The 23634-nt window shown below is 36.5% G+C and overlaps 1 protein-coding gene across 12 annotated transcripts in view; it reads left to right on the forward strand.

Moving 5' to 3' along the window:
- ARMC3 (armadillo repeat containing 3) overlaps positions 1–23634 on the forward strand; it is a 61694-nt gene that overhangs the window by 1800 nt on the left and 36260 nt on the right. For 2 of the 12 annotated variants that reach the window (XM_005030601.6, XM_021279283.4), the window contains exons 2-8: positions 2874–2917; positions 6945–6993; positions 16327–16444; positions 19160–19285; positions 21047–21115; positions 21447–21622; positions 23079–23273. In XM_005030601.6, coding sequence (XP_005030658.4) covers positions 6946–6993; positions 16327–16444; positions 19160–19285; positions 21047–21115; positions 21447–21622; positions 23079–23273 — 732 coding nt within the window. In that variant the 5' untranslated portion in view covers positions 2874–2917; position 6945. Of the gene's footprint in view, positions 1–2873; positions 2918–6944; positions 6994–13525; positions 13607–16326; positions 16445–19159; positions 19286–20200; positions 20464–21046; positions 21116–21446; positions 21623–23078; positions 23274–23634 lie in introns of those variants that run through there. The other 10 variants (XM_038175301.2, XM_021279286.4, XM_038175302.2 and 7 more) reach the window with 10 other exon arrangements.

Genomic DNA, 23634 nt, shown 5'->3' on the forward strand with positions numbered 1-23634 from the left:
AGAGGGGCTCTGAGACAAGAAACATATATGTCTGGAAAAGCTGTATGGAAAAAATAATTAAGACCGTTTAGAAAGGTGATAAATCAGAATGTACAGGAAATTATAAAAGAAAGTAGAAAGGATCAAGTCAGGGTATCCTTTAACTAAATTTGTAATACAAGAACAAAGGAATGTTGTGTTGAATTGAATAAACTGTTTACATATTTTTTAAATCTAAGGAGTAGTTGCTTGTAAAGTACACTTGACAATTGGACCTGTGCCATAGTGTGTCATAGAATGAAGAGTAAAGGGATTAAGCATTGATGTGGACAGTAAAAATAGCTACTATTGTGAGAAAGAACATAAAAACTTCAGGAGATCTAAACCTTTGTACTTCAGGGAAATAAAAAACCAGTAACAGATGGAGGAAAACTGACTTTTGGGATTGGTTTCATGAATTTATCAGAAGCATTTGGCTCTTATCACCAGAGGCAGGATACCAGTCTGCCATGGAAGACTGTTCTTACTCAGTGAAGGAGGGTTTTTTGAGCTGAGGCCTCTCAGTTGCTCTGTGATTTGTAAAGAATGCCGTCACGTTTGTTAATTCCTGTTACTTCATTTTATGAACTTTCATACACCGTCTTTCATACATTACTCCTTAAGCTAAGGAGTGAGATACTCCTTAGTTAGTGCACCTCTTGGTGTGCCAAGAAGTTCAGCTTCAGAAAACAGTGAAGTGTGGTCCTTGGGCAGCATGAAAAAAGGCACTGGTATCAGAAACTACTGTATCAAAATTTTATCACAAATTTTGCATATTTTTACAGCATTGTGTTAAGGAATCAAATAACTTGGGTAACTTCAAAATCTAAGCATCTGTACTTTGGAATTTTGAAAGTAACAGCTAAATGTTAACGTGATACTGAAATGCAAATAAGCAGTACCAGTACATCCTGAAAGTTCTGAGGTTTTAAATAAGTAATTGTATTATTCTTTAGCTAGCCTAAAATTCCCCTCCTTTCCCTCCTCCTCCCCCCTTTCTTTCTCTCAGCTATTTGGTCAACCCGATACCTAACTGGAAACTCATTTTGTGTTTAAAGGTATGGAGTACTCCACTCTGTATCTCTCAGTATTTTGTTAATTGTTTTGTGATTCCTTTGCTCTGTATAATTTCGTGTATTATTTAGAAACAAATAGATCATTAAAACTCTCAGAATGACCAGAGTGTATTTATTTATTTATTTATTTATTTATTTATTTTTCTGGAATGGGATTGACTTTGTTCAGCTGAATCAAAACGAAAGATACGATCTTGAATCTGTGAACAGATTCTAGTGAAGTTGGGCTAGTTAACATCTGTTGCACGGTAGCTAATTCTTCACTTAATCCTCGTCATTTCTTGCCTAATATACGTGTAAGCACAGATAAAACAGCTAGCGGATTTGAAGGTGTCTTAATTGGTCTCATATGTGATGTACTATTTTCATACAGCATGTATCTTCTGGAACCAAATACTAAATTAGGCCTGGTATCTCTCTTAACTCTTTCCTTCTCCAAAGCCAAGTTTCCCCAGGGTATCAATGTTTGTAGTCCTCATAGAAGTAGAAAACACAGGGTAGTTTGGTTAAGAAGAAAGGGGAATCTCTTGGTCTGCAATTAAGGAGTAGGACAGATGAAAACCAAAAGAAAGATTTGGGAGAAAGAAATATGCAAATTTCAAGATAATCACATAACAATGTGGAATAATGACAAAGTTGTCAGAGAATGATGAGAAAGATGAAGATGTTTAAGCTGCCATACAAAAGACGTTTGTATGTAGTTCATGGATTCAGGAAAGGAGTGAGATTGTCTGCTAATGCTGGGATTATAACTTTGTCGTCTTCCTTTTGATTGCACTGCAAGGCAGCAGATCTAGCATGTCCATACAGAAATCGATTGACGTAATCAGTGAGGTGGACCAGTTTATAGGCGGTTTCCACTGTTAGCAAAGAAAAAGCTTTGAGTGTCTGAGACAAGAAAAAACAGCAAGACTTCCCTTAAAATGGCTAGACAGATTGACATTGGTTAAATATCACTTGGTTGTTCTAAAGAATCTTGCGTGTTCATCATTTTTGGGGAGGAACTTGACAATCAGGTGCTAGCAATGTGTTGTTGCAGCAAAGAAGGCTAAATCTGTCCTGGGCTGCTTTATGCAAGGTATTGCCAGCAGGTGGAGGGAGGTGATCCTTCCCCTCGATTCAGCACTGATGAGACCACGCCTGGAGTAATGTGTCCAGTTCTGGCCTTGGCAGTACAAGAGAGACATGGACACACTGGAGAGAGTCCAGTGTGGTAGGACCATGAAGATGATGAAGGGACTGGAGCATGTCTACTATGAGAAAAGATGGAGAGAGCTGGGACTCTTCATCCTATAGAATAGCAGGCTCAGCAGGGATTTTATCAATAAAGATTCCCCATGTATAAATACTGAAGGGAAGGTGCAAATAAGACAGACCCAGGAACTTTTCAGTGCTGCCCGGTGACGGGACAAGGGGCGGTGGGCACAAACTGAAACACAGGTCCTGTCTGAAGGTCAGGAAGCACTTCTTTACTGTGTGAGTGACAAAGCACTGGCACAGGCTGCCCAGAGAGTTTGTGGAGATCTTCAAAAGCTGCCTAGACATGATCCTGGGCACCCAGATATAGGTGGCTCTGCTAGCAGGGGCTTGGACCAGATGGCCTCTCAGAGGTCCCTTCCAAGCTCAGCTGCGCTGTGATTCTGTGATCATGGTCAGGTTGTAATAACACAGCTTCAGACTTCCTGAAAGCATGGTACTGTCAGATCCCAAAGGGGATTTTGTAATAAGTAATGTATTAGAAGCCTTTCTTAAATCCTCCTTTGCCCTGCTTTTCCATAGGAATAATTGTTCTCTGGAGGGACTTTTGAGTCTGTGACAACGAGGTAAGTTTTGCAGTCATCTGTGTCTTTGACTTACTCTTGCACCTTACCTCATGTCTCACTAACATTCAGTATGTGCAGGGTCTTAGGTTACTGTGTCAGTTATTTAAGGGCTTAGAAAACAGAAGATGCAAATTGAACAGGTAGTTACTGTGTAAATGCGTTGTATAAATTAAAACCAAAATAGTATGGCCTCCAAGTGCATGCAACAGGACTCTGACAATGCCAACGTACACCCCATACTGTAAAGGAAGTACTTACAAAATTTCCTTATTTTGACTAGTACAGCCACTGTAAAACTTTCCTCATATTTCAAAGTCAGATTCATATTGAAAAATACTTTTGTTAATTATCTTTTTTAAATTAATGCTCATTATCTAACCATTATCTTGTATTTAAAAAATAATAATAATGAACTGTGCACACTCGCTAGTGAAAAAAAGTATTGACAAAAAAGGTGTTAAAATCTGATGATAGGTGTGTTGTTTTTTTTTAATTTAAAAAAGTCATCTGTCATAGAGCATAAAACTAATACTCTGCTAATCCAATAAAGCATTTAGTCATCTATAGTTAAAAGCAGCAATGTTTAATGTCTCCCAGCTTCTAACCAGTGAGATCGAAAGCCAGATTTATTTATTTATTTTGGTATAGTGAGTAGAAATAGGTGGCTATCTCAGATTTGCAGTGTAGGAAATGATTCACACTGTGCAAAGAAGTTTATAGAGCAAGTCAGTAAAATAAGTACAGGAATCATGGCCATCATTATCTGCAGATCTGGTGCTTAGGATCTGTTCCACTGGGCAGGCATCTACAAGAAATCTCTCAAAAACTAAATACATTTTCCTTGTTTTATTTGGAGATGCATAGATGCCAGGTCATGATACAACAGCCAATAGGTTAGAGGGTTCTGCTTTTGAACTAAAAAGTACACATTCGTGACCTTCTTTAAAGTCATTTTCCATTTACAGGCAAAATGTCCTAGTCATGGAGATGTTACTGGAGATGGGCCTGTTCCTTCAGCCCCTTTAAAAAAGACAAGGCTGTGTTATGTCGTGTGCCTAGTTCTGCTAAAGCTCAGTCTGCTGTGATAGCATCAGCCAGGCATAGCCTGGCATGTGGATTGTTGTGGAGAAACAGGGTAATATGTCTATCTCACTGATTTTTGTCAATGTATGAGCTAGCAGCTCTAGGCTCTGGCTTTGGTCAGAAGAAAAAATGGTCCTTTTTCGAGGTGCAATTTACCTGATGAATTTTAGATACATACTTTAGGTTGAGCTGCCTTAACAGCTATTGGATGTACTGAATAGACCTCCACTGACTGTAAAGGAGAGTGACTAATTTAAGTACCAATGCTTGATTGAGTTTACTGGACCTCCACACAGAGTTTCTGGATTCTGAATGAACTGAAGTGAACGGGTTGCTCAGGCTGGGGTAGTTCTGGTCCCGTAGAAAACCAGGAGGCCCTTGTGGAGTTCAGAGTGAAAGATGGAAATGCCACAGCTGAGGGAAAGCTTTGGGGGCTGCAGTTTGTGTAGGAATGAGATGTAGTTAGACCTAACGACTGCCCTGCTGGTTGGGGGACAACATCTGATCATATCACCCCACTGGAACTGGGTGGGAGCAGATTAGAACAGGCTAATTTATCTACTAAGGAAATCAGTGAATTCCAGGTGGAGGACAGGAAGTAGCACAGAATGATAACTTCATAGACTGCTTGACCATGCGTTGGCTACATCTGTTTTGTTAAAGTCCTTTATTACCTCTAGCGCTACATGATTTAAGCAATCAGCCCTTTAATCTCAAGACATATGTGAAGAATTACACTCCTTCTAGAAAATTAAAAAACATGAAGTAGAGAATATTACTTAGAGAAGAATATTCTTTATTTTGTTATAAAGATTTAATTACATTTAGTCACTAGTGAATAGAGTTTTAGCTTTTAAAGTAAGACTTTCAGATAGCATAGACCCAGCATTTAATTACACTGAAAAATATAAATCCCATTAAAAAATTGTCTGAATTCAAAATATTTAGAATACCAAGCTGAGAATCAGATACACATTCTGTAGGTCTACTTAGAAGAAGACTGTACACAGTTATGGAGAGAGAGGGGTTTTGAATAAGAAGTGGACTTATGGGCCAGTAGCTTTTCAGCACATGAACTCAATGATTGTCTGAGATAATGAAAATTGAATACGGAAGGCAGATTTTTAATTTTCAGTAAGTCAAAGAGTTCCACATGCGTCATAGCAGTTATTCTCTGACTTGAGGCAGAATACAGAGAGCTTTATAGGGACCAAGCTAACACCAACATCTGATGGCAGAAGGCATTGAAATCCAGAATAAAAACTGCAGTAAGAAACAGCCTGAAGGGCATAATCCACAGTAATTATCCAATTATCTGTGATTTTTGCTGCAGATGATACCACTTTTTTAATATTACCAAGGAACCAAATGTTTCTGAACATGGAGAAAAACTTTCAAGTTCCTGGACAATGTTCTTGGACATTAGATACATTTATATAAGCGTGAAGAAATATTTACAACTAAAAGCTGTAGTGATTCACAGTGTTGGACTATGCATAATTATTTGAATCTGTGAGCATTAAAAGAAAGTGGTGCACAGTTATATGTTGATTGGTCCCTAACCAAAACTGTGCTCTTTGAAACACTGAATTGTAGTGTGTTGTGTATTCATACGTGTGCCTGTATATGTGTGCAAGGGTAAAGCAGATAGGAGCCGAAGAATCTTTGGTTATATGGATCTTCCTCTCAAAGCCATAGTTTGTGACCAGCCTATGAAGTTCTAAATTTCAGATTTCAAAATTCAGTTCTAAATTTCAGAATTTTCAGACGTGCTTACCAGCTGGTATCGCTACTGCTGTGTTGTAGTTTCTTTGGGAGGCTAGTAAAGGAACAATACCTGAAAAAGGTCAGAGGATTCAAGGAAAGCTCCAAGTTTTTAATGAACACAATAAATTATAGCACTGTGTTTTGTAATCAGCCAGGCAACAGCTCGTATTGCAGAAGATAATAATCTCATATACCACAGGAAAGCTGTCAGGGTAGTCTTGGCTGAGGGTGAAGGTGTGGTTTCCCCTTGAGAACTAACCAGGGAGTTACTCAGGGGTACTGAGTGCACATTTTGCTTTTACAGAGTGTTAAAATGAATCTAAATTTGGCATAACTTGGTCTATGTTGTGTGCATAGCTAGTGCTAGTGGGTCGTGTTATTCTTTACTTTTTTGCCCATAGCTTAACTGGAAGGCTCTCGGCTGAAGTTTTGCAAGCCATATGAAATTAGGTCCACATGGGGTTATTACATCCATATGCTTCAGAAGCTGCTATTAGATGCAGCTGAGAAGGTCTTCCAGGTTCACTTGCACATGTGCTAATACAAAAAAAAAGCAGAAGCCAGAAGTTGGACTTGGTGTAAATAATATAACTTTTAAAAAATCAGTGAAAATTGTGCTGTGCAAAACTGTTTCTTAATAACTGCAGACCTGATTTTTGTCTTCCGTAAAATATGGGTGGAGAATTTGAATTGAATTTGAACCCCATTTTTAAGGTAGAACTTATTTGTACGTTCTGCAGCTGTGTAGAATGTTTGCCACCACATATAGATGAACATGGAGAAACAGGTCCCCTAGCAGGACCTTCATGTTCACGTACAATTTGTAGATGTACACAAAACTAACATATGACAGTGCATGCCATATGTTTGTGCCACATTACAGCTTGAGCCCGTGATGTCTTGCATCTCTCTTTTTAGTTTAGTTGATAGACATATTTTACAAAATGCATTCAAGTGTTAGAAAGTTTGTTGTTTTGGACAAAAGAAACCTTACTGTTTAAAACGGATATCTTCGTGCATAGAAATTATGATGTCAAAGAATTCCTCAAATTGATTAGATGCATTAAATGAATGCGAACATCTGTCCTAAAAGCTTTCCTAAATCACTGGTAAGCTGATTCTTAAGACATAGAAGGAAGTTTGTTTTTCTGCTTTTATTTTTTGTTTTTATTTTCAGAATGGGTAAAAAAGTGAAGAAGGAAGTAGAGCCTCCACCCAAGGATGTGGTAAGTTTATAAACTGCTACGTGCTATAAAATAAACATTACACAATTATAGACCCAGCTCTACCATCCTTACATAGTTCCTTACTATGGAACTTACACGCATTATTCTAAAAATGTCTTTTAAAGATGATTCTGTTTCTGCTTTTTTTGGACAGCATACAAACCAGAGTGACTGGGCATGTGTAGTTCTTTGTGAAGATTGTTGTCTTTGGCAGGCTTTGCAAGTAGTAATGTATGAAACAATCCAGGCTTCTTTTTATTTGAAGAGCTGTATTAGCTTTCCATTTGTAAAAATCAAAGGACAAAACAGCAGAGACCTGAAATCTGCCCCTCTTTTGAACTGTGGAGACATTGCCTAGGATGAAAGAGTTAAAAGCCTAGATGAATCTGTGGAGTTTTTTACTGAATACAAAAGTTTTACAGATATTTTGAATGACAGTACTATGTGTTCTAGATCTTTTGCAAAGATACACAGTCTCTAGCAGCAGTTTTTCTGGTATCATTGGAAGTGCAACAGTGAGAAGTACTAGAGCTGACGCCAAGTATGGAATAATTAGTTCTTTTGAGCCAAGAGTATTCAACTCATAAACTACACTTATTTATTTATTTAAAAGTCTGACACTAGTTTATGCACACTTTTTGTGATTTTATGTTAAAAAAAAAAAGGTTCAAAATACAGGTTTAAAGTCTTATTGGTTTATTCAGAAAGAAGTAGAAGAAATGAGACTGAAACGCTAAACAAAATATAACACAAATTCTGCAACAGATATTGAGTAAGTTAATGAAGAATTGGGACCTCATCTAGTCCCTGAAAGAGCATAAAATTAAATGCAAAATTTACTATGTTTTTTTTTTTTTTAAAGGTTTTTTGTCCATTACGAGCAACACTACTGCAAGATCTTTTTCAAAGGTCATAGAAAAATTGATCAGCAAAATTTACATCATGATTTCAGTGTTAGATAAACATAAATAATTTTAAGGAAGACAATGACAGAAGTCATTATGGTTGAACTCAAATACCCAACGCCATGATGTCACTGAGGGTGAGCAGTTGTCAGTTCTTGCACAACTGTTCTGTGGAAAGGTGAATATTACAAATATAATTGAAAAGCTACAGTCAATAATAAAGCCTTATAAAGGAAGACTTGAGATAAACCTTTAACATGAGAGAGTTAACTGATATAAAGACATTTCTGTATGGAATAACCCAAAAACCAAGGAGGAGACACTAAGAAGATACATGTGAATCCAACTAAAACAGTCCTGAAGAATTAAAATTTTATAATCTAAGAAAAAAAATGGAAAGGCATAATAATAGATTATGGCATACAGATAAGCTAACCCCCTCCAAAGTAATGAGACTATTTTAGTAAATGTCTAGAAAATCAATATAAACAGCATCACAGTTTCTGGATTCAGAAGCCACCATTTGTTTCTGGAGAAAAGTACAGTATAGCCTTCTACCTACTACAATAAACTGTGAATAATGTTAGACAAGATAATCAACATTTGAAAAAAAATAAACTGATGAAAGAGGTTAATAAAATAATTAAAACGGAAAACATTGGAAAGAGTGAACTCCAGATGGCATCTGTGGGTTTTGGCTTAGACACTTACCCTTATTGTACTTCAGGCTAGCATATCTCTTCTAGCAGCCCTATCAGGAGAAAATAACGGAATGTTGCATAGCAAAACAGTATTAAATATGAAAATAGATCCTTGATTAGTACTTACTATCAACCAAGAAAATCTTCTAGCTGTGAGAATATTGTTAACACTGATCATGTAAAATCAATTTTCAAACCTTTACATTTCACCTGGATATTTCAGATGGCAGGAAATGAGATGCAGACAAAATACCTGATATATTAGCTTTTATCTTCTGATTGATAAGCTGCTTATGAAAATGTCAAGTCCAAGAAAAGAAGCCTTGAGATAATGTGGACAGATTCATATAAGAGGGCTTTTGTGCATGTGGGATTCTCTGAGAATATATGATAGTGCAGATGACCGCTGTTTTTTTATAGTTTTCTAGGAACAGGTGGAAAACACATATCCTAGACCAACCACTGCTTATATTCTTCAGAGAGTATTCATGAGGACCCTCTTTTCACAAATTTCCATTATTTATTTATTTTTTAACTATTATATGTTCTGAGGGCTGGTCTTCTCCAGAAAAAAAAAAAAAAAATATATATATATATATATTCATTTGAGTCTCTTTCTCTATATGGATCACCTTAAGACTATATGTCAGGCAGAGAAAATATGCTAGCTTTGACATAGGTCAATAGGAACTTTTCATATGACACCTTCCGTAAGTTTGGTCTGGACAGTATTACTATTTGATTCTCAGTTAGGGCACAGGCATTAGAAGCTTAAGGTTACCACTGGAGAAAGTACTGAGTCATTTTCCATGAAAGAAAGCAGTAAGTCCCTGCGTATTTTTGAAGATGGCTTCACTCACAACAGTCATGTTACAAGTCAAAAGTTTGGAGGAACAGAAGTGGCACTGTCAACTCCTGAAATTCAGACTCCACAGAAACACCTTCTTTTGAGCAATCAATAAGAAACCTAAATATTAATTTGACTTTAGTAAGGCTTTCAACACTGTCTTTCATGATGTCCTGATAGACAAACTGATAAAGTATGGATAAGATAAATAGCGAGGTGAATTGAAAACAAGCCGAGCTGCTGAACTCAAAGGGTTGTGATCAGCAGCATGAAGCCCAGCTGGAGGCCAGTGACTACTATTGTGCCCAGGGGTTAACCTCTTCATTAGTGACCTGACTGATGAGACAGAGTGCATCCTCAGCAAGTTCACAGACGATACGAAATTGCAAGGAGTGGCTGAGACACCAAATGGTTGTGCTGCCATTCAGAGGGCTTTTGACAGACTAGGGAAATGGAGAGAATATGAATTTCAGTAAGTTCATTAAAAAAAGTGCAAAGTCGTGCACCTGGGTGAGTAATAGCCAATACAGACTGGGTGATGACCAGCCAGAAAGCAGCTTTGCAAGAAATGACCTGGTGGTCTGAGTGTACAGTAAGTTCAATATTCACTAGCAATGTCCACTTGTGGCAAAGGCTAACAACATCCTGGGGCACGTTAAACAGTGTTGCCACAGCAGTTTGAGGGAGATGACTAAAGTCTTTCACTCAGCTTTGGTGAGACCAAATCTGGAGTGTCAAGTCCAATTCTAGATTCTCCGGAAGAATAGAGACATGGGCTTAGTGGAATGAGCCTGGCAAAGGGCCATAAAGATGCCCAAAGGCTTGGAACATTTGTCATGTGAGGAGAGGCTGAGAGCTGAAGAGTCCGTTCACTCTTGAGAGAAAGCTTGGAGGGGATCTTGTCAATGTGTACAAATACCTGGTGGGAGAGAGTAAAGAAGTCAGAGCCAGACTTCTCACTGGTGCCCAGTGAACATATGAGAGGCAAGAGGTACAAATGGAAAATCTGCTACTGACAAATGATGGAACACAGGTTGCCCAGCGAAGTTGTGAATGGAGTCTTCATCCTCGGAGATATTCAGAATCAGACTGTGCCTAGTCTGGAGCTCTAGGTGACCCTGCTTTGAGCTAGATGATCTCCAGAGGTGATCATTGTCAACTATTCAATGATTCAATGGAGTATGTCGGTTTTGTATTGTTAGTATTGGAGATTATACTTGGACAGAAGTGAAATAGATAGCAGTATATGTTAACTCAGTTTTTTTCTAGGCAAAAGATAAGGGATTGAGGATTATGAAAGATATTGGTAATTCTTCTAAAGAGTCTGTGAAAGCTGTAAGGATAAAGAAGACCTTTAGTCATTTTGTTCAAAAAGGGCTTTTAAAGGATCTTTAAAAAAAAATAAAAATAGAATGATTAAACAATAGAATAATAGGAGATAGATACATTCTTCAAAAGGTGGGATTTGCATCTAAATGGGAAAGCAAAACAGAAAAAACTTACACTCACAAATGAAAAGCAAAAGCACAATGACACGATGCACCAAAATATTTTGGGAGAGATCCAGCAAGGATACAAAAACTAGCAGTAAAGCTGTTCCAAAATCACTAGAAGCAAGAAACTTCTTAGAGGGGGACTACTGGGTGATTAAAGCCATAAAGAAAAAGTAATTATTTGTCCAAAAAAAAAACACCTATGCAGCAAATCACCTGAAATTAATGTGAATGAATTATTTTAACTGTAAAATGACTAGAATATGAAATAGAGGTACTCTTTCTTATGGTATTTAATGTGTACCCTTTGTACTAGAGGAATGGAGAACAGAAAAAAACATTTTCAAAAAGAAATACATTAGTAATTACAGAGCAGAAAGTTTGTCTACTACACGGGGTTAGTTAGTAGGAAAGATTGCCTCCCCTTCTCCCCCCCAAAAAAAAAAGTTGCATGGATAAATATGATAGTAATGGGAACCCATATTGCTTTTGTAAAGGAAAGCTTTGTCTCAGAAATCCATTTGAGTTCTGTAGAGGGAGAAGTCAGTGAGCAAGGGAATCGTGGTGGTCTGGTTGATACAGTTATTTAGATTTTTTATTCACATAAACACTGACAGATAAAAAGAAAATCCTTCCCTGGCTACAACATCTGGTTAACAAAATAGAAAGCAAAGGTTAGAAAACAAATCACCATTCTGGTTTCTTAATGAAAGAAGTTGCCAGTGGACTGTCATCGCGTTTTGTTCTGCAGTCTGTGCCATCCAGCCTCTCAGAATGCACATGGATTCTTTCATGAAAACGGCAGCCAGTACTAAGTAGGTAAAAAAATGAATAAATACAATATTTCAAATTACAAAAAAATAAAAGGCAAAACACTATATGACTAACAAATGTGTGATACCTGTGTATGTTGAATGCCATTAACAGTTCTGATTTTTCCATATCAAGAAGGGTACAGATGAACTCGAAAAATACTAAAAAAGACAACAAGAATAATCAGAGTGACTTCTATATCAGGAAAGATCAAAGAGAGAGTAGGTTTCTTCATTCCCAAAAGGAAATGACTCTAAAGATGAATATCATAGATGCTTACAAAAATGTGAACATACAGAGAGGGATGTTATTTATTTCATTGTTCCTCCACAGTGAATGAATTGTGGAGGACAAATAAAATTGTCAGGTGATATTTTTAAAACAAAGAAAAGGCACGACTATTTGTCTAAGACTTAAACTCTGATACTTGTGTCTCAGAGTATTAAGGGTGGCCTGAATATAAATGGCTTCAAAACTATTTGCCAGATAAACTGGTGGAAAATTTTTCTTTGACTTTTTGGACACAGATAGATAAAACCACTAGCTCTCTACATTGCTGAGTGCTGGAATCTGAGGGAGAATGCAAGTAAAGTTTAATAGTCTGGTTGCCCATGTGTTATAAGCCTGTCTCAGAGACAGGATGCTGGGCTAGATGGACCTTTGGTCTGACTGTAAATGTATATATTGCCTTCAATTTAGCATTTTAACTGAGTGAAGTTGATGGAAGGCAAAAAAAATACTCTGCAGTTTCTAATGGCTTCAAAGTGGAATGCACACAAATACTATGATCAGAGCTACAGTTTTTGAATTACAGCATTTTTGTTCTCCCTTTTCATTTGCTTTTTTCTCAGCACAAATCAAGTGCTGGGAATGTTGTTGCTTATAATCCAGATGCCCATGTTTATTTAATTCAATGCCATTTGTCAGTTCAGGCATATTGTTCTAGCATTTAGGCTGTCCTGTATGTGCCATTCAAGGAAGAGTCTGCAATGATGTATGAAGATTTAGGAGCAAGTTGTGATAGCAAAAAAGGGAACTCTAGCTATGCTGCCATTATGATAAGGAAAGGTCACATCTATTTCTATGGTGTTTTTGACTGCGAATGTTACTTCCAGCAAATCACTGGCCCACTCAGACTGCTGACTTCTTAAATGCATGTAAATATTGGTGATTGTTCTTATTGTGTTTTCAGCCAAAAGTGATTCTGAGTCTCTGTTGCATATTTCACAGAGTAGTAGCAAATCAAGTATGTATACAAATGGGTAGAGATTAGACCAATTTCACTCAGCTCATAAGTTAACTTGTGATTTAAGTCTAGGAATTATCAGTGAATTGTAGTTTATACAATTACCTGTGAACATGAGAGGCAAAGAAAATGGAGCAACATAACAGCAATTTTGTTATTAGATCAATGTAAATAAATAACAGAGATTTAAAACTCTTATTTCATATTTCATTTCTTATTAACCTTTATGTGAGATCAATCTTTGTGTTTGATTTATGTTTCTCTGAAGCACTAACGTCCTTTACTAAAAATTACTGTTTCATCCCATTGCCACGTATTTGGCCAGATTCGGCCCTACAGATGCCAATGAAGTTTCTAGAGGGTTGGGCTTGATTCTGCCTCTCTATATATCACCTTTCATTCAAAGCCTAATGTAATTAAAATGTCTGTAGTTGCTTGGGACAGCTATCAGGAGTCCATTTTGAATTGCTGTGGAGAAAATGTAGATTGTGATTTATTCTTTTATTATTTATATTTTTACTTCATAGCGGAATGTTTTATTGATGGAGCCCTACAGCCAGTAGGGATGAAGAACACCTTCAGGGATGTGTGGAAGGAGGGCATACAAGGTGTGGAAAGGGTTCTGATCTACTGCAAGGTCTTTTGTGGATGTCCAGGTCATTGCTTCAACCCATGAGGTGCTATACCAGAGGTGTACCCCTGAGGAGCAGCTGCAGGGAAATGGAAAATTGTAGTTGTGAAAAACCTTTCAGTAGAATAAAAAAGTGCCCTAACAAGCTTATATTCCACACCTACATAAGGATTATTGACAATATATCTTTGTTGGTCATAGAGGAGTAATCAGCCAAGCTGAACAAATACAACTTCAGCATCAAAAGGTTATCATCTGTTAGGTCTCTTTTTGTATCAGAAGGAAGTTCTGTTCCACAGATTTAACTATATCCATGTCAGCTGCAATTTACAGGTGGAGTGTACCCATACTGCTAAAGCAGTAAGAATTTAGACATCGTCCTAATGCTCTCTAGTAATGAAAAATCAAAATGCAAAATTTAATCTAGATGTGTGTATGCAATTTTCCCCCCTTTGTATGGGAGAGCTACCTGCTCACAAAGGGAGATGCATGCTGGCTGTAGCCCATAAGGAACAGTCATAAATGGCTTCCTTTTCTCCCTGCCAAAGTCTTTTTTTTTTCTCTTTTCTCCGTCTTGCTGTGTGCTGTATACTAAAAGTCCTCAATTTGCAAAAGATTTGGAAGGTAGCGTGTGTACATCTGGGTTTGGTTAATGACTCTGCCACATCTGTTTAGTATTTATGTAATACTAATGGTAATCATTTAAATTTACAGTATGTAAGAATCTGAACTTCTTACCTGAAGCATCATGACCTTTTTACAAGCTGAAGTATAAATATATGTTTCAAATAACATCTCTTCTATCTGTCATTGTTTCAAAGGAGTGGGTTCAATAATAGGCTAGAATGGACTCAAACACCTTTTTTCCCAGAAAAAGTGTTTTGTCTCTGCTAACGTCCTAGTGCTTGCTTGAAGTATTGTGTTCTGTTCTCTCTCTGCAAGGAACACATATGTGCAGAAGTAGAGATGTGTGAGGGTGGATAAAGGGAGTTCCACGCGTCTCTTGGTTCTCCTGTATGTCTCTCATATGGCTAGAGTGAATCAATAAAGAGAGCTGTTGGAATAAGCTGAACTTTTTGCCTCCTTACAATGTAAAAAGAAGATTCCCAAAATGAATTCCTTTGTTTTAGGCCCATCATTAAGATGTAACTTGGACCATTGTGCCTCTGTTTGGTTTAAACCTTGTTGCCAAGTCATTACTGAGTACAATGATTTCTGGTGCAATAAGCTGATTATAAAAAAGGAGCTTTGTTCCACAGCTTGTCCCTTGCCTCCAACTTGTCTCAACAAGCATGAAGTTGGACAGGTCTTCAGGTTTTCGGACCTACTTGAAGGTCGGGAGAGCAGTTAAACACATTAGCCAGGCAACCTCTGAACTGTTAGGGAAACCTGGATCTTGATCTTGCAGACTTAATTTGTGTGATGTGCCTTGTAGAAGAGGATGAAATTACTTAGATTTAAGAACCTACCAAAAATAAGGATTTAGAAGTCCATATCATATTTTGCCTAATTTTGGAACACGTCTGGGTGAGCTGAAAAAAAACACTTCATTTTTCATTTTCCTTCTAGCACACTCATAACTTTGTTGAATATTTGCTCCAAAAAATTTCCTTGATTGACAAGTGACATATATATGTATACATGCCCTTGATATTCAGCAACGTGTGCCTCTGATGTAGCTATTAAAGTGTTTTAAAATGAAGTAAAACAAATTATAGACATTTTAAGATATACACAACATAAATATACATTGTAATAGTATATTGCTATCCTAAATGATTGATGTGCTGTATTTTAAAGATAGGTACATTGATATTGAGAGATTCTGCATGACTCCAGTATCTAGTAGCTTCTGTATGCAAAACAGATATTCTATATGTCAAAAGCATTGGGACAGATGAGAGTTTATGCATATATAAGTCCGTATTTTAAATCCAAATTAACTTAAAACTTTTTAATGGGTATTTTTCTTGGAAATTCTTGAGTTGTGCTAAAGAACGAAAAGCTTTTTCAGAAGAGTTCATTTTCTCAAGAGATGTTATTTCCAAAGTCTATCAAGAGGGTGAAAGCAGACAGATTTGTTGGAAATTTTCTTTCTGTATGAGGTCAGAAATGGAAGTGAATGCTGCATCGTTTCTAGCTGACTGAGCATGGATTATCATAGAAATACTTCAGCTAGTATACAGGATCATGGTAAACTAGTGTTTGAGAAGTGAACTGAGTTGCTGAAAGCAAAGGAAGGGTCATCTATGGTAGTGCCACGGAATGACCAAATCCTATTCCTTATACAACATACAACTTCATAGTTTCTGTGCACAGCAACTCATAAAATATCCCATCCCATGGTTGATTCCGAAGCTATAGGATGCTCTTTTGTTAAATAGTCTATTGCCTTCAAAAGTTCCTGGATGTATAGTGAATGGTCAAGTTTTTTCCAAAATCGTCATAGTAGACGGAATCATCATTGTATGAAGGCAATTATTCTTTCCTATTTTTCAACATCTCAAATTGTTATTAAAAATTGAATTTCTTCAAGTAAATAACAACTTGTTAATATTTCTAATTCAGTGTAAATCTCAAATTTATGTTTGTTTGTTTGGTTTGTTTGGTTTGTATTTTAAATGAAGTATGGAGTCTACTGCAGCACACAGTAAGGCTCAATATAAACAAGCTATTCTTCCTTTTTTTTTTCCCTAGTTTGATCCTCTATTGATTGAAAGCAAAACCGCAGCAACAGTCGTGCTAATGCTTAGTTCTCCTGAAGAAGAAGTTTTGGCCAAAGCATGTGATGCTATATATAAATTTGCGTCAAAAGGTTAGTCCTTTTGCAATAAGCTTTCCTTTGCCTTGTTTGTGTTTTGATAGTAGTTCAGAATTTTTTATTTTCCTAGCAATAAAGTCTTCATTTCATTTCAAAGATCTCTGTCAAAATTTTGTGTTGTGTGTTTTTTTTTTTTCCTGAAATATCTGTCACTCCTGTATTTGAAGTTATAAAAAAGTTCTTTGATTTACATGTAGATTTTTAGCATTTTATTGTAGAAAATTATATTATCTTTTCAATAGAGTTTGGTTTAGATATAACCTGTACCTGTTTTGTTAGGAGCAACAGACCTGTTTCTGGGAAAATGATTCTCCTTCTTATGTTACAGTTTGAAACTTCTGTACTAAATTAAACAACTAAATATTTGAAAATGGAGAAATAGTTATTTCAAGTCTGTATATCTCAGTGAGCTGTGTACTGTGAATGAAAATTACTTTTTAGCCTACTTCTGTTACTTTTGCATATATCCACATGACAGTACTGGGACAGATAATTTACTGAAGATCTCTCAGCCTCCTTTATCAAGCTTATTACTGTATGTATTGGGAATCTAACAAGCCTCCAAGATTCCACATGTTCCAAAGGTCCTTGCATTATACATAACTAAGCATCATGTTCCGGGTGCCCTGTAGACAGCTTTGAAGAAAGGCTCAAAGGGATGTAGCACATAGTTTGCTGAGTTTCCTACTCGTTTATCATTTCCAAAGTTGCCTTCTCATACCTTGCCAGCCACTCAAATTGGTATACATTGATAGAATTCTTGGTATAGTTAATCTTCTTTATATATTAATTTCCATTTAATCTGTGTTCTTAAAAAATATGTTTTTATATGCTGATTATTGTGCTGATGGCAATTGTCAACACAGCTGAAGTTACGAGAGAAAATCTGAAGGCTCTGATGGTTAGGAATCCCTAGATTTTGGAAGATGTCTACGTTCAGCTTACAGTGGCAAACTTGGCTGAGGACATGCAAGCAAATTTTTAGTATGTAAAGAGAGAATTTGAAATGTTGCGAAGCAGCTATGAACTGCATACCATAAACTCTTGCTGCCTTCTTCCCTGCTGTCCACAGTAACATATGGTATGCTGCAAGAGGATGGAAATTTAATTTTTCTGTGTCTTCTAAATGAACAGTCATTTCAATTGTTCATGTAGAAATTATTGTACTCTTTGTAGACTCTCTAGGCCATAATTTTGCACTGTGGCAAAAGAGAAGGGTTGTTTTCACATTGAAATTAATTTATTTCTTAAATGATGTTAGTAATTTAAGTTCCATCCCTCAATAAAAGTTAGTTCTTGTGTTTTAATTGTGTTTTGGCTTGAGAATGAGCACAGTTCTCCAGTTTCTTCTCACACTGCTGTCTTGTAGCCAGGAAGGATCGGCAGCTTCTCCCACAGTTCATTGTAAAATTAATTATAAAAATGATGTGGGAACCGAAAATAGGAGTAGGGTTTGTTGTTGTTTGTTTTGAGCAGGGAACAGAAGGCTGTAATCATACAAAACACGTCTGTTGGTAAAAATCTCAGGTTAGATTTAATGATCCAAATCCTGGTAGTTGCTTTAGGAAAGTAAATTTAGGATGCAAGAAAACAGGAAAATAAAATGAGGTTCATAGCAATATCAGTCACCTACACTTAACTAAGTAGGAAGCTATCCTTTGTACTACTGTGGTAATCTCTAATAAATGAGTTGGCTGTCCAACAGACAGAGGCATCCTTTGCTTTAAAAATATAAATTAATCATAGAGAATTGATATACAGATCCTAAGGAAGCGTTAGTGTGTAATGATGTTGTTAAAGACTAGCCACTGTGCTCATTGAGAAGGTATAATTTAATTTGAATAGTCAACTTTAGCACTGGAACTTCTGGCTTCTGAATACTTTTTCTTTTTTTAATGTTTCTTGAAGTAATTATTTTTATCATATATTACTTAATATATTACTTACAATGAAATTACAATTACATTGTAATTATATATATATTACTTTACATATACACTTTATATTACTTTCATAAAAATATCCAGGTTGAGATGAACCCTATTGTAACCAGTAGCTTTATCCAAAAACATTTTAAGGACATATTCAAAGACATATCCAAGACATATCCAAAAACAGGTTAAAGGAATTAATGACCCTTGATGATGATGACAAACCGGCCTCTATCCTTCCCCACCACTTGGCACAGGACTGACAGGTTCTTCCTTACTTCTCTGCAGAGCCATATGGGACCATCCTTTCCTGCGGTGATCTGTTGTGTAGTAATACTTTATCCATCCAGTTACCATGCCAGTGAAATGCCTCACTTTCAGGGCAATTGTTCTGGATTATCTGTAAGCTCAGTTAACAGTGGGTGTCCCCACAACTCTTACAGCTAGACCGTGTTCCCAGGTAGCAGCAGGGACTGGCTGCTCCACAAGGGATGGGAACAAGCAGTCAGGGTGACAGCAGAGCAGGTGAGGGACCAGGACCTCAGGGGCAAGAGCACAGCCCCACGCTGCCTGAGTAAGGAGAGCAGAACGTGTCCCATGATGGTGAGAACAAGGTTTTTTCCTGCTCTATCTTGAATAGGAGTGCCCATGGTCCTGTCCAATCTTTTTTTTTTTCCTATGTTTCTGTGGTCCAGTGAAAGATGGTAGCTATTTTACTCTGTTGTATTAGAACTGTGAGCTTGTTACATTTCTTACTTTTAACCTAATTACTCTTTAGGTGATGAAAACAAAGTGACACTTCTTGGTCTTGGAGCAGTGGAACGTCTGTATAAACTCATCTCACATGAAGATCCAATTGTACGCAGAAATGCCATGATGGTATTTGGTATCATGGCTTCTAATCGTAAGAGTCTCAATTTTTTGACATTTTTCAGTGTGTATGGTTGTGGTCATCAAAGCAATAGGTGGCTCATGTGATTTTTTTTCTAATATTAGCAACTCAAAACAAAGGATCTAGTTTTGCTAGAGAGAACTCCACTGATTTTGGAAAAAAAAAATACAAGAGAAGTGAATTTCCCACCAGTCATTAGTTTTGTTTTGACAGGAATAAATTGAAAGAGTTTTGTACTGGAATTCTCTATCAGAGAAACCCAGACTATGTAAGATGCCCAACCAGTGTTGAAATAACACACTCTCCTCTTTTACAAAAATTGGAAGAGAAGGATAAAGTAGTATATATCATGTACATAAAAAAAATGGCATGGTTAAATATCAGTTGTGACTAGAGGCACTGGTATAACTGTAGTGATAATGGAGAAAAAGTGTTAAATTTATAGCAGCTAACTCAAGTGTCAATGGCAAAAAAAAAAAGCCCTGAACTCTGAAGCATTGACATGCACATTTACACAGCTTCTTTGGCAGGTCAGTGCTGCTGTGTAGGTATTTGTTACTTGTATCTGAGCTAGTGATATTCAACCTATCTCTCAGAGACATTTCAGTCATGGCAAGCCAGTGTATCTTGTGTAGCCGTTACCATTGTTAGATGAGTTAACCACAGTATATGCAGATTTTCTTGTACCTCTTTCTAAGGTATGTATTACATTCATGCTGGGTGGCTGAGTGCCAGTTGATCAAGCCTCAGTAAGCAGAGTGTAAGCATACCTAAGGAAGATGAAAACATAAGTGACATAAGGTTGAGTTTCAGTGGCAGTTATTTTAGCATCGCTTTGTAAACCTATACCCAATCAATATAATGAATCAGGTCTTATTTTGGAAGATGATTTGCCCAGTTGTCTTTCATGATGATATCCTAACCGCTATTTATATCTTTTCACCAACTGCTACCTGCTTTTCATGTTGCATTAGATCTTATGCTCTTTACCTGACTTTCAACTCCATGCTAGCATGCAGTTATTCCCTTCAGACCGTGGCTTCCTACACAAACATGGATTTGCATGGCTGAAGATCTTCCACTTATATGCACACACACACATATATATATTTCCTTATAAGTACATTCATCGTGTACCATTTCTCTTGCATTTCAGCACTGCAATGTGTTGATAGTAACAACACAGCTCTGTAAGATCACATGAAGTCTGTCCCAAATGTTTCTTGTTTGTTCTGCTTAGTGGTTGTAGTTTTGCTAGTTTGCCATTAACAAGAAAAATGCTTCTGGGAGTCTTTGCTGTGATTTCAATAAGACCTGTGTAATTAATGTTTTCAATTTGCAAAGTGGGCTCTGTTATCAGAAAATTAGAAAGTGAAGGCTTGAAAATTAAATAAAGGAAGGATTGTTTTTAGTTTGTTTATTTTAAGTACAAATAGTTTTAACTGTTGGAGTATGACTTCCTTGACAACTAAAACCATGCAACATGCAGTAAGAACCTACTAGAGACAAGTATATTGAATGAAGTTTCAATGAAATGTAGAGAAAATTTCTATGAAATGGCAAAGAATGTTGTCTTGTACTTGAAAATCTCCTGTACGTTTTCTGGGCCCATTATGATCTTGGTATAACTTCAGCTATGTGTCATTTCCAGTCAATTCTTTTTGACACTCAGGGAGTAACCTTAAGTACATTCCCCTTGGAGCAGAATCTGTTTCTTTACTCTATCCAGCTTGCCAAATGAAAGACTTCATGTGTGCATTTATTTCATTGTAGATGACGTCAAGAAGTTACTGAGGGAACTGGATGTCACAAATGCACTTTTATCCCACCTGGTGCCAGAAGGTAGCTTACAATATTCCTTGTGCAAAAATACTCTCAAAAATATTTTTCTATTGTCATTTGATCAGACAATTTAATAAAATCCTCCATGTAACTTATGATTTTTCATAATATATATTAAATAGGTAATCACTTTTATAAGCATAGCTCATTTTTTCACTGAGTAATGTTTTATGCTGTACAGATGGAGCAACAAGTTTATGAAGAAATAAGGTATGATTAACAGCTAATGTTTATTTACTTTCAAAAATGTTTTAAACCACCAGATTAGTGAGCATATATTGTGCTGAATAAACTTGATCAAAATATTTCTTTCTTTTTTTTTCTCCTATAGAAGATGTGGTTATTCATGAATTTGCTACTCTGTGTCTGGCACAAATGGCTGTTGAATATACTACTAAAGTACAAATATTTGAGCAAGGTGGATTAGAACCACTTATCAGACTACTAGATAGTCCTGATCCCGATGTTAAGAAGAATTCAGTCGAATGTATCTATCTCCTGGTACAGGTGAAGTTTACTGTTGTTTTAAATTACAGAGAGATAAACATTTTCAGTGGGGTTAATAATTTTAAAATATTTGGTTCCTTTACTCTTTAGGACTTATCAATGTATTTTAAAACATTAAATGTCACACCTGGAACAGGTTGCTCAGAGAAGCTGTGGATGTCCCATCCCTGGAAGTGTTCAAGGCCAGGCTGGAGTAACCTGGTCTAATGGGAAGTGTCACCATCCATGGCAGAGGAGTTGGACCTGGATGATCTTTAAGATCACTTCCAACCCAAACCATTCCACGATTCTATGATTAACTGTGAATACAGCTCATTTCACTGTACTACTATTCAACTGAATGCAGTTATCTGTGCCGTACAGCAGCATGAGAACAGAACTGGATTCAGATGTGTTTTCAGTTAAATAGGAATATGTTTTCTTATTTGGAAAATATTAGTCTTAGTAATGGGAGTTATAACCTGTGTATCCAAAAGGTTGGAATAATTCTAGAACTATAGTAGTAATTGCATTGTGCCTTGTCTTGGCCAGCATGTCCATAGTCACAGGTTTTGAACATCTTCCTAATGATAGGTGACTGCTGTCAACAGCTACTTTCCATACTGGAGGAATAGATTTGTTATTGGCTACTTTCACACTAAGCACTATTGTCATCCATATGCTGCTTAGCAAAAGAATGGTGCATTTGTATGTCAGTTCTCTTCCAAGGCTTAAGCGAATCAATTCAGTAATGAATTCAGTTTATAACTCTATCTCTTTTGGGGCATCAGAGCATGTCTATTCAGAATCACATTTTACTCTTTCTCCTCTTTTACTATCTCCCTGTCTTTGTTGCAGGGTATATCTGGATAACTGCACCTGGTGCTTGCTTATATTGATAAGGATAATTGCATGCTGCACATGTGCAATAAGCTATTTAAAAGCAAATTGTAATTTATTTATATTTTTTTCTATTTTAATATAATCTACTACTGTCTTTTTATTAAGCAGTATATACATTGTTTAAAGTTGAAAATTTTAATCATTATTTTATAATTACTGAAACAAAAGAAGAAGTAACCAGGCAACCACAGTGTACTGTTAAAACTAGTTTCTCCCCCACTGAGATGAATAAAAATGATGAAACGAAATTTTTTAAACTTTCTCAAAAAAATGTGTGTGTTGAGACAAACATGGCAAAACCAAGAGTAAACAGACTTCTTTAGCCATAGCTAGATACTGTAGGGTATACTTCAGTAAAGCAAAAAAAATTGTATTTTAAGGTTAGGGGGGAGGTTGATCATACTCAGTTTGATTCTTAGCAAAGAAAAATGAAATCTTCAGAAACTGATGTTCTTCTGTATTGGCTCGTTTTTGTATGTTTGAAATCAGATTTTTGGCGTTCTTTTCTCTAAAGTCAGTAATTGCTGTACTGCTGTATTTTCACTGACATTCTTTGTTGAATATTTTGCTACAGGATTTTCAAAGCCGTGCTGCAGTTTCTGAACTGAATGTAATTCCACCCTTGCTGGAACTACTGAAATCCGAATACCCAGTTATTCAGTTGTTAGCCCTTCAAACCTTAGAAGTCATTAGCAAAGACAGAGAAACCAGGATAATACTGGGAGAAAATCAAGGATTAGATTGTCTTCTGAAGATACTGGAAACCAATGTACAGTTTACTTGCCTTAAGAGTTTTTTGTTCTTGCCACTATTGTTTGTATAACTAATGAGAAATATTGGTGTTATAGGAGAGTGATAACAGAAAAACCAGTTCCTTACTTGGAGCTAACTATGATAGAAACAAGATAAGCTAGGATACCTAATTTAGTAGAAGAGGTAGCAAAGGGATTAAAATTGTTGCCATATTGTTTTGCATCTGCAGTCCATTTCTCAAACTATTGTAAATATCAGGAAAAACTCACCATGTAGCTTTTAATGTTATGTTTTCTCAATTTTTTATTAGATGGTGAACTCTGGTAGTGGCTCACAGTTTGAATACCGATCTTGTTTTCTGCATTTCCTTTGATATT

This window comes from Anas platyrhynchos, chromosome 2 (genome assembly GCF_047663525.1).
Source record: "Anas platyrhynchos isolate ZD024472 breed Pekin duck chromosome 2, IASCAAS_PekinDuck_T2T, whole genome shotgun sequence".
NCBI classification, from domain to species: Eukaryota; Metazoa; Chordata; class Aves; order Anseriformes; family Anatidae; genus Anas; species Anas platyrhynchos.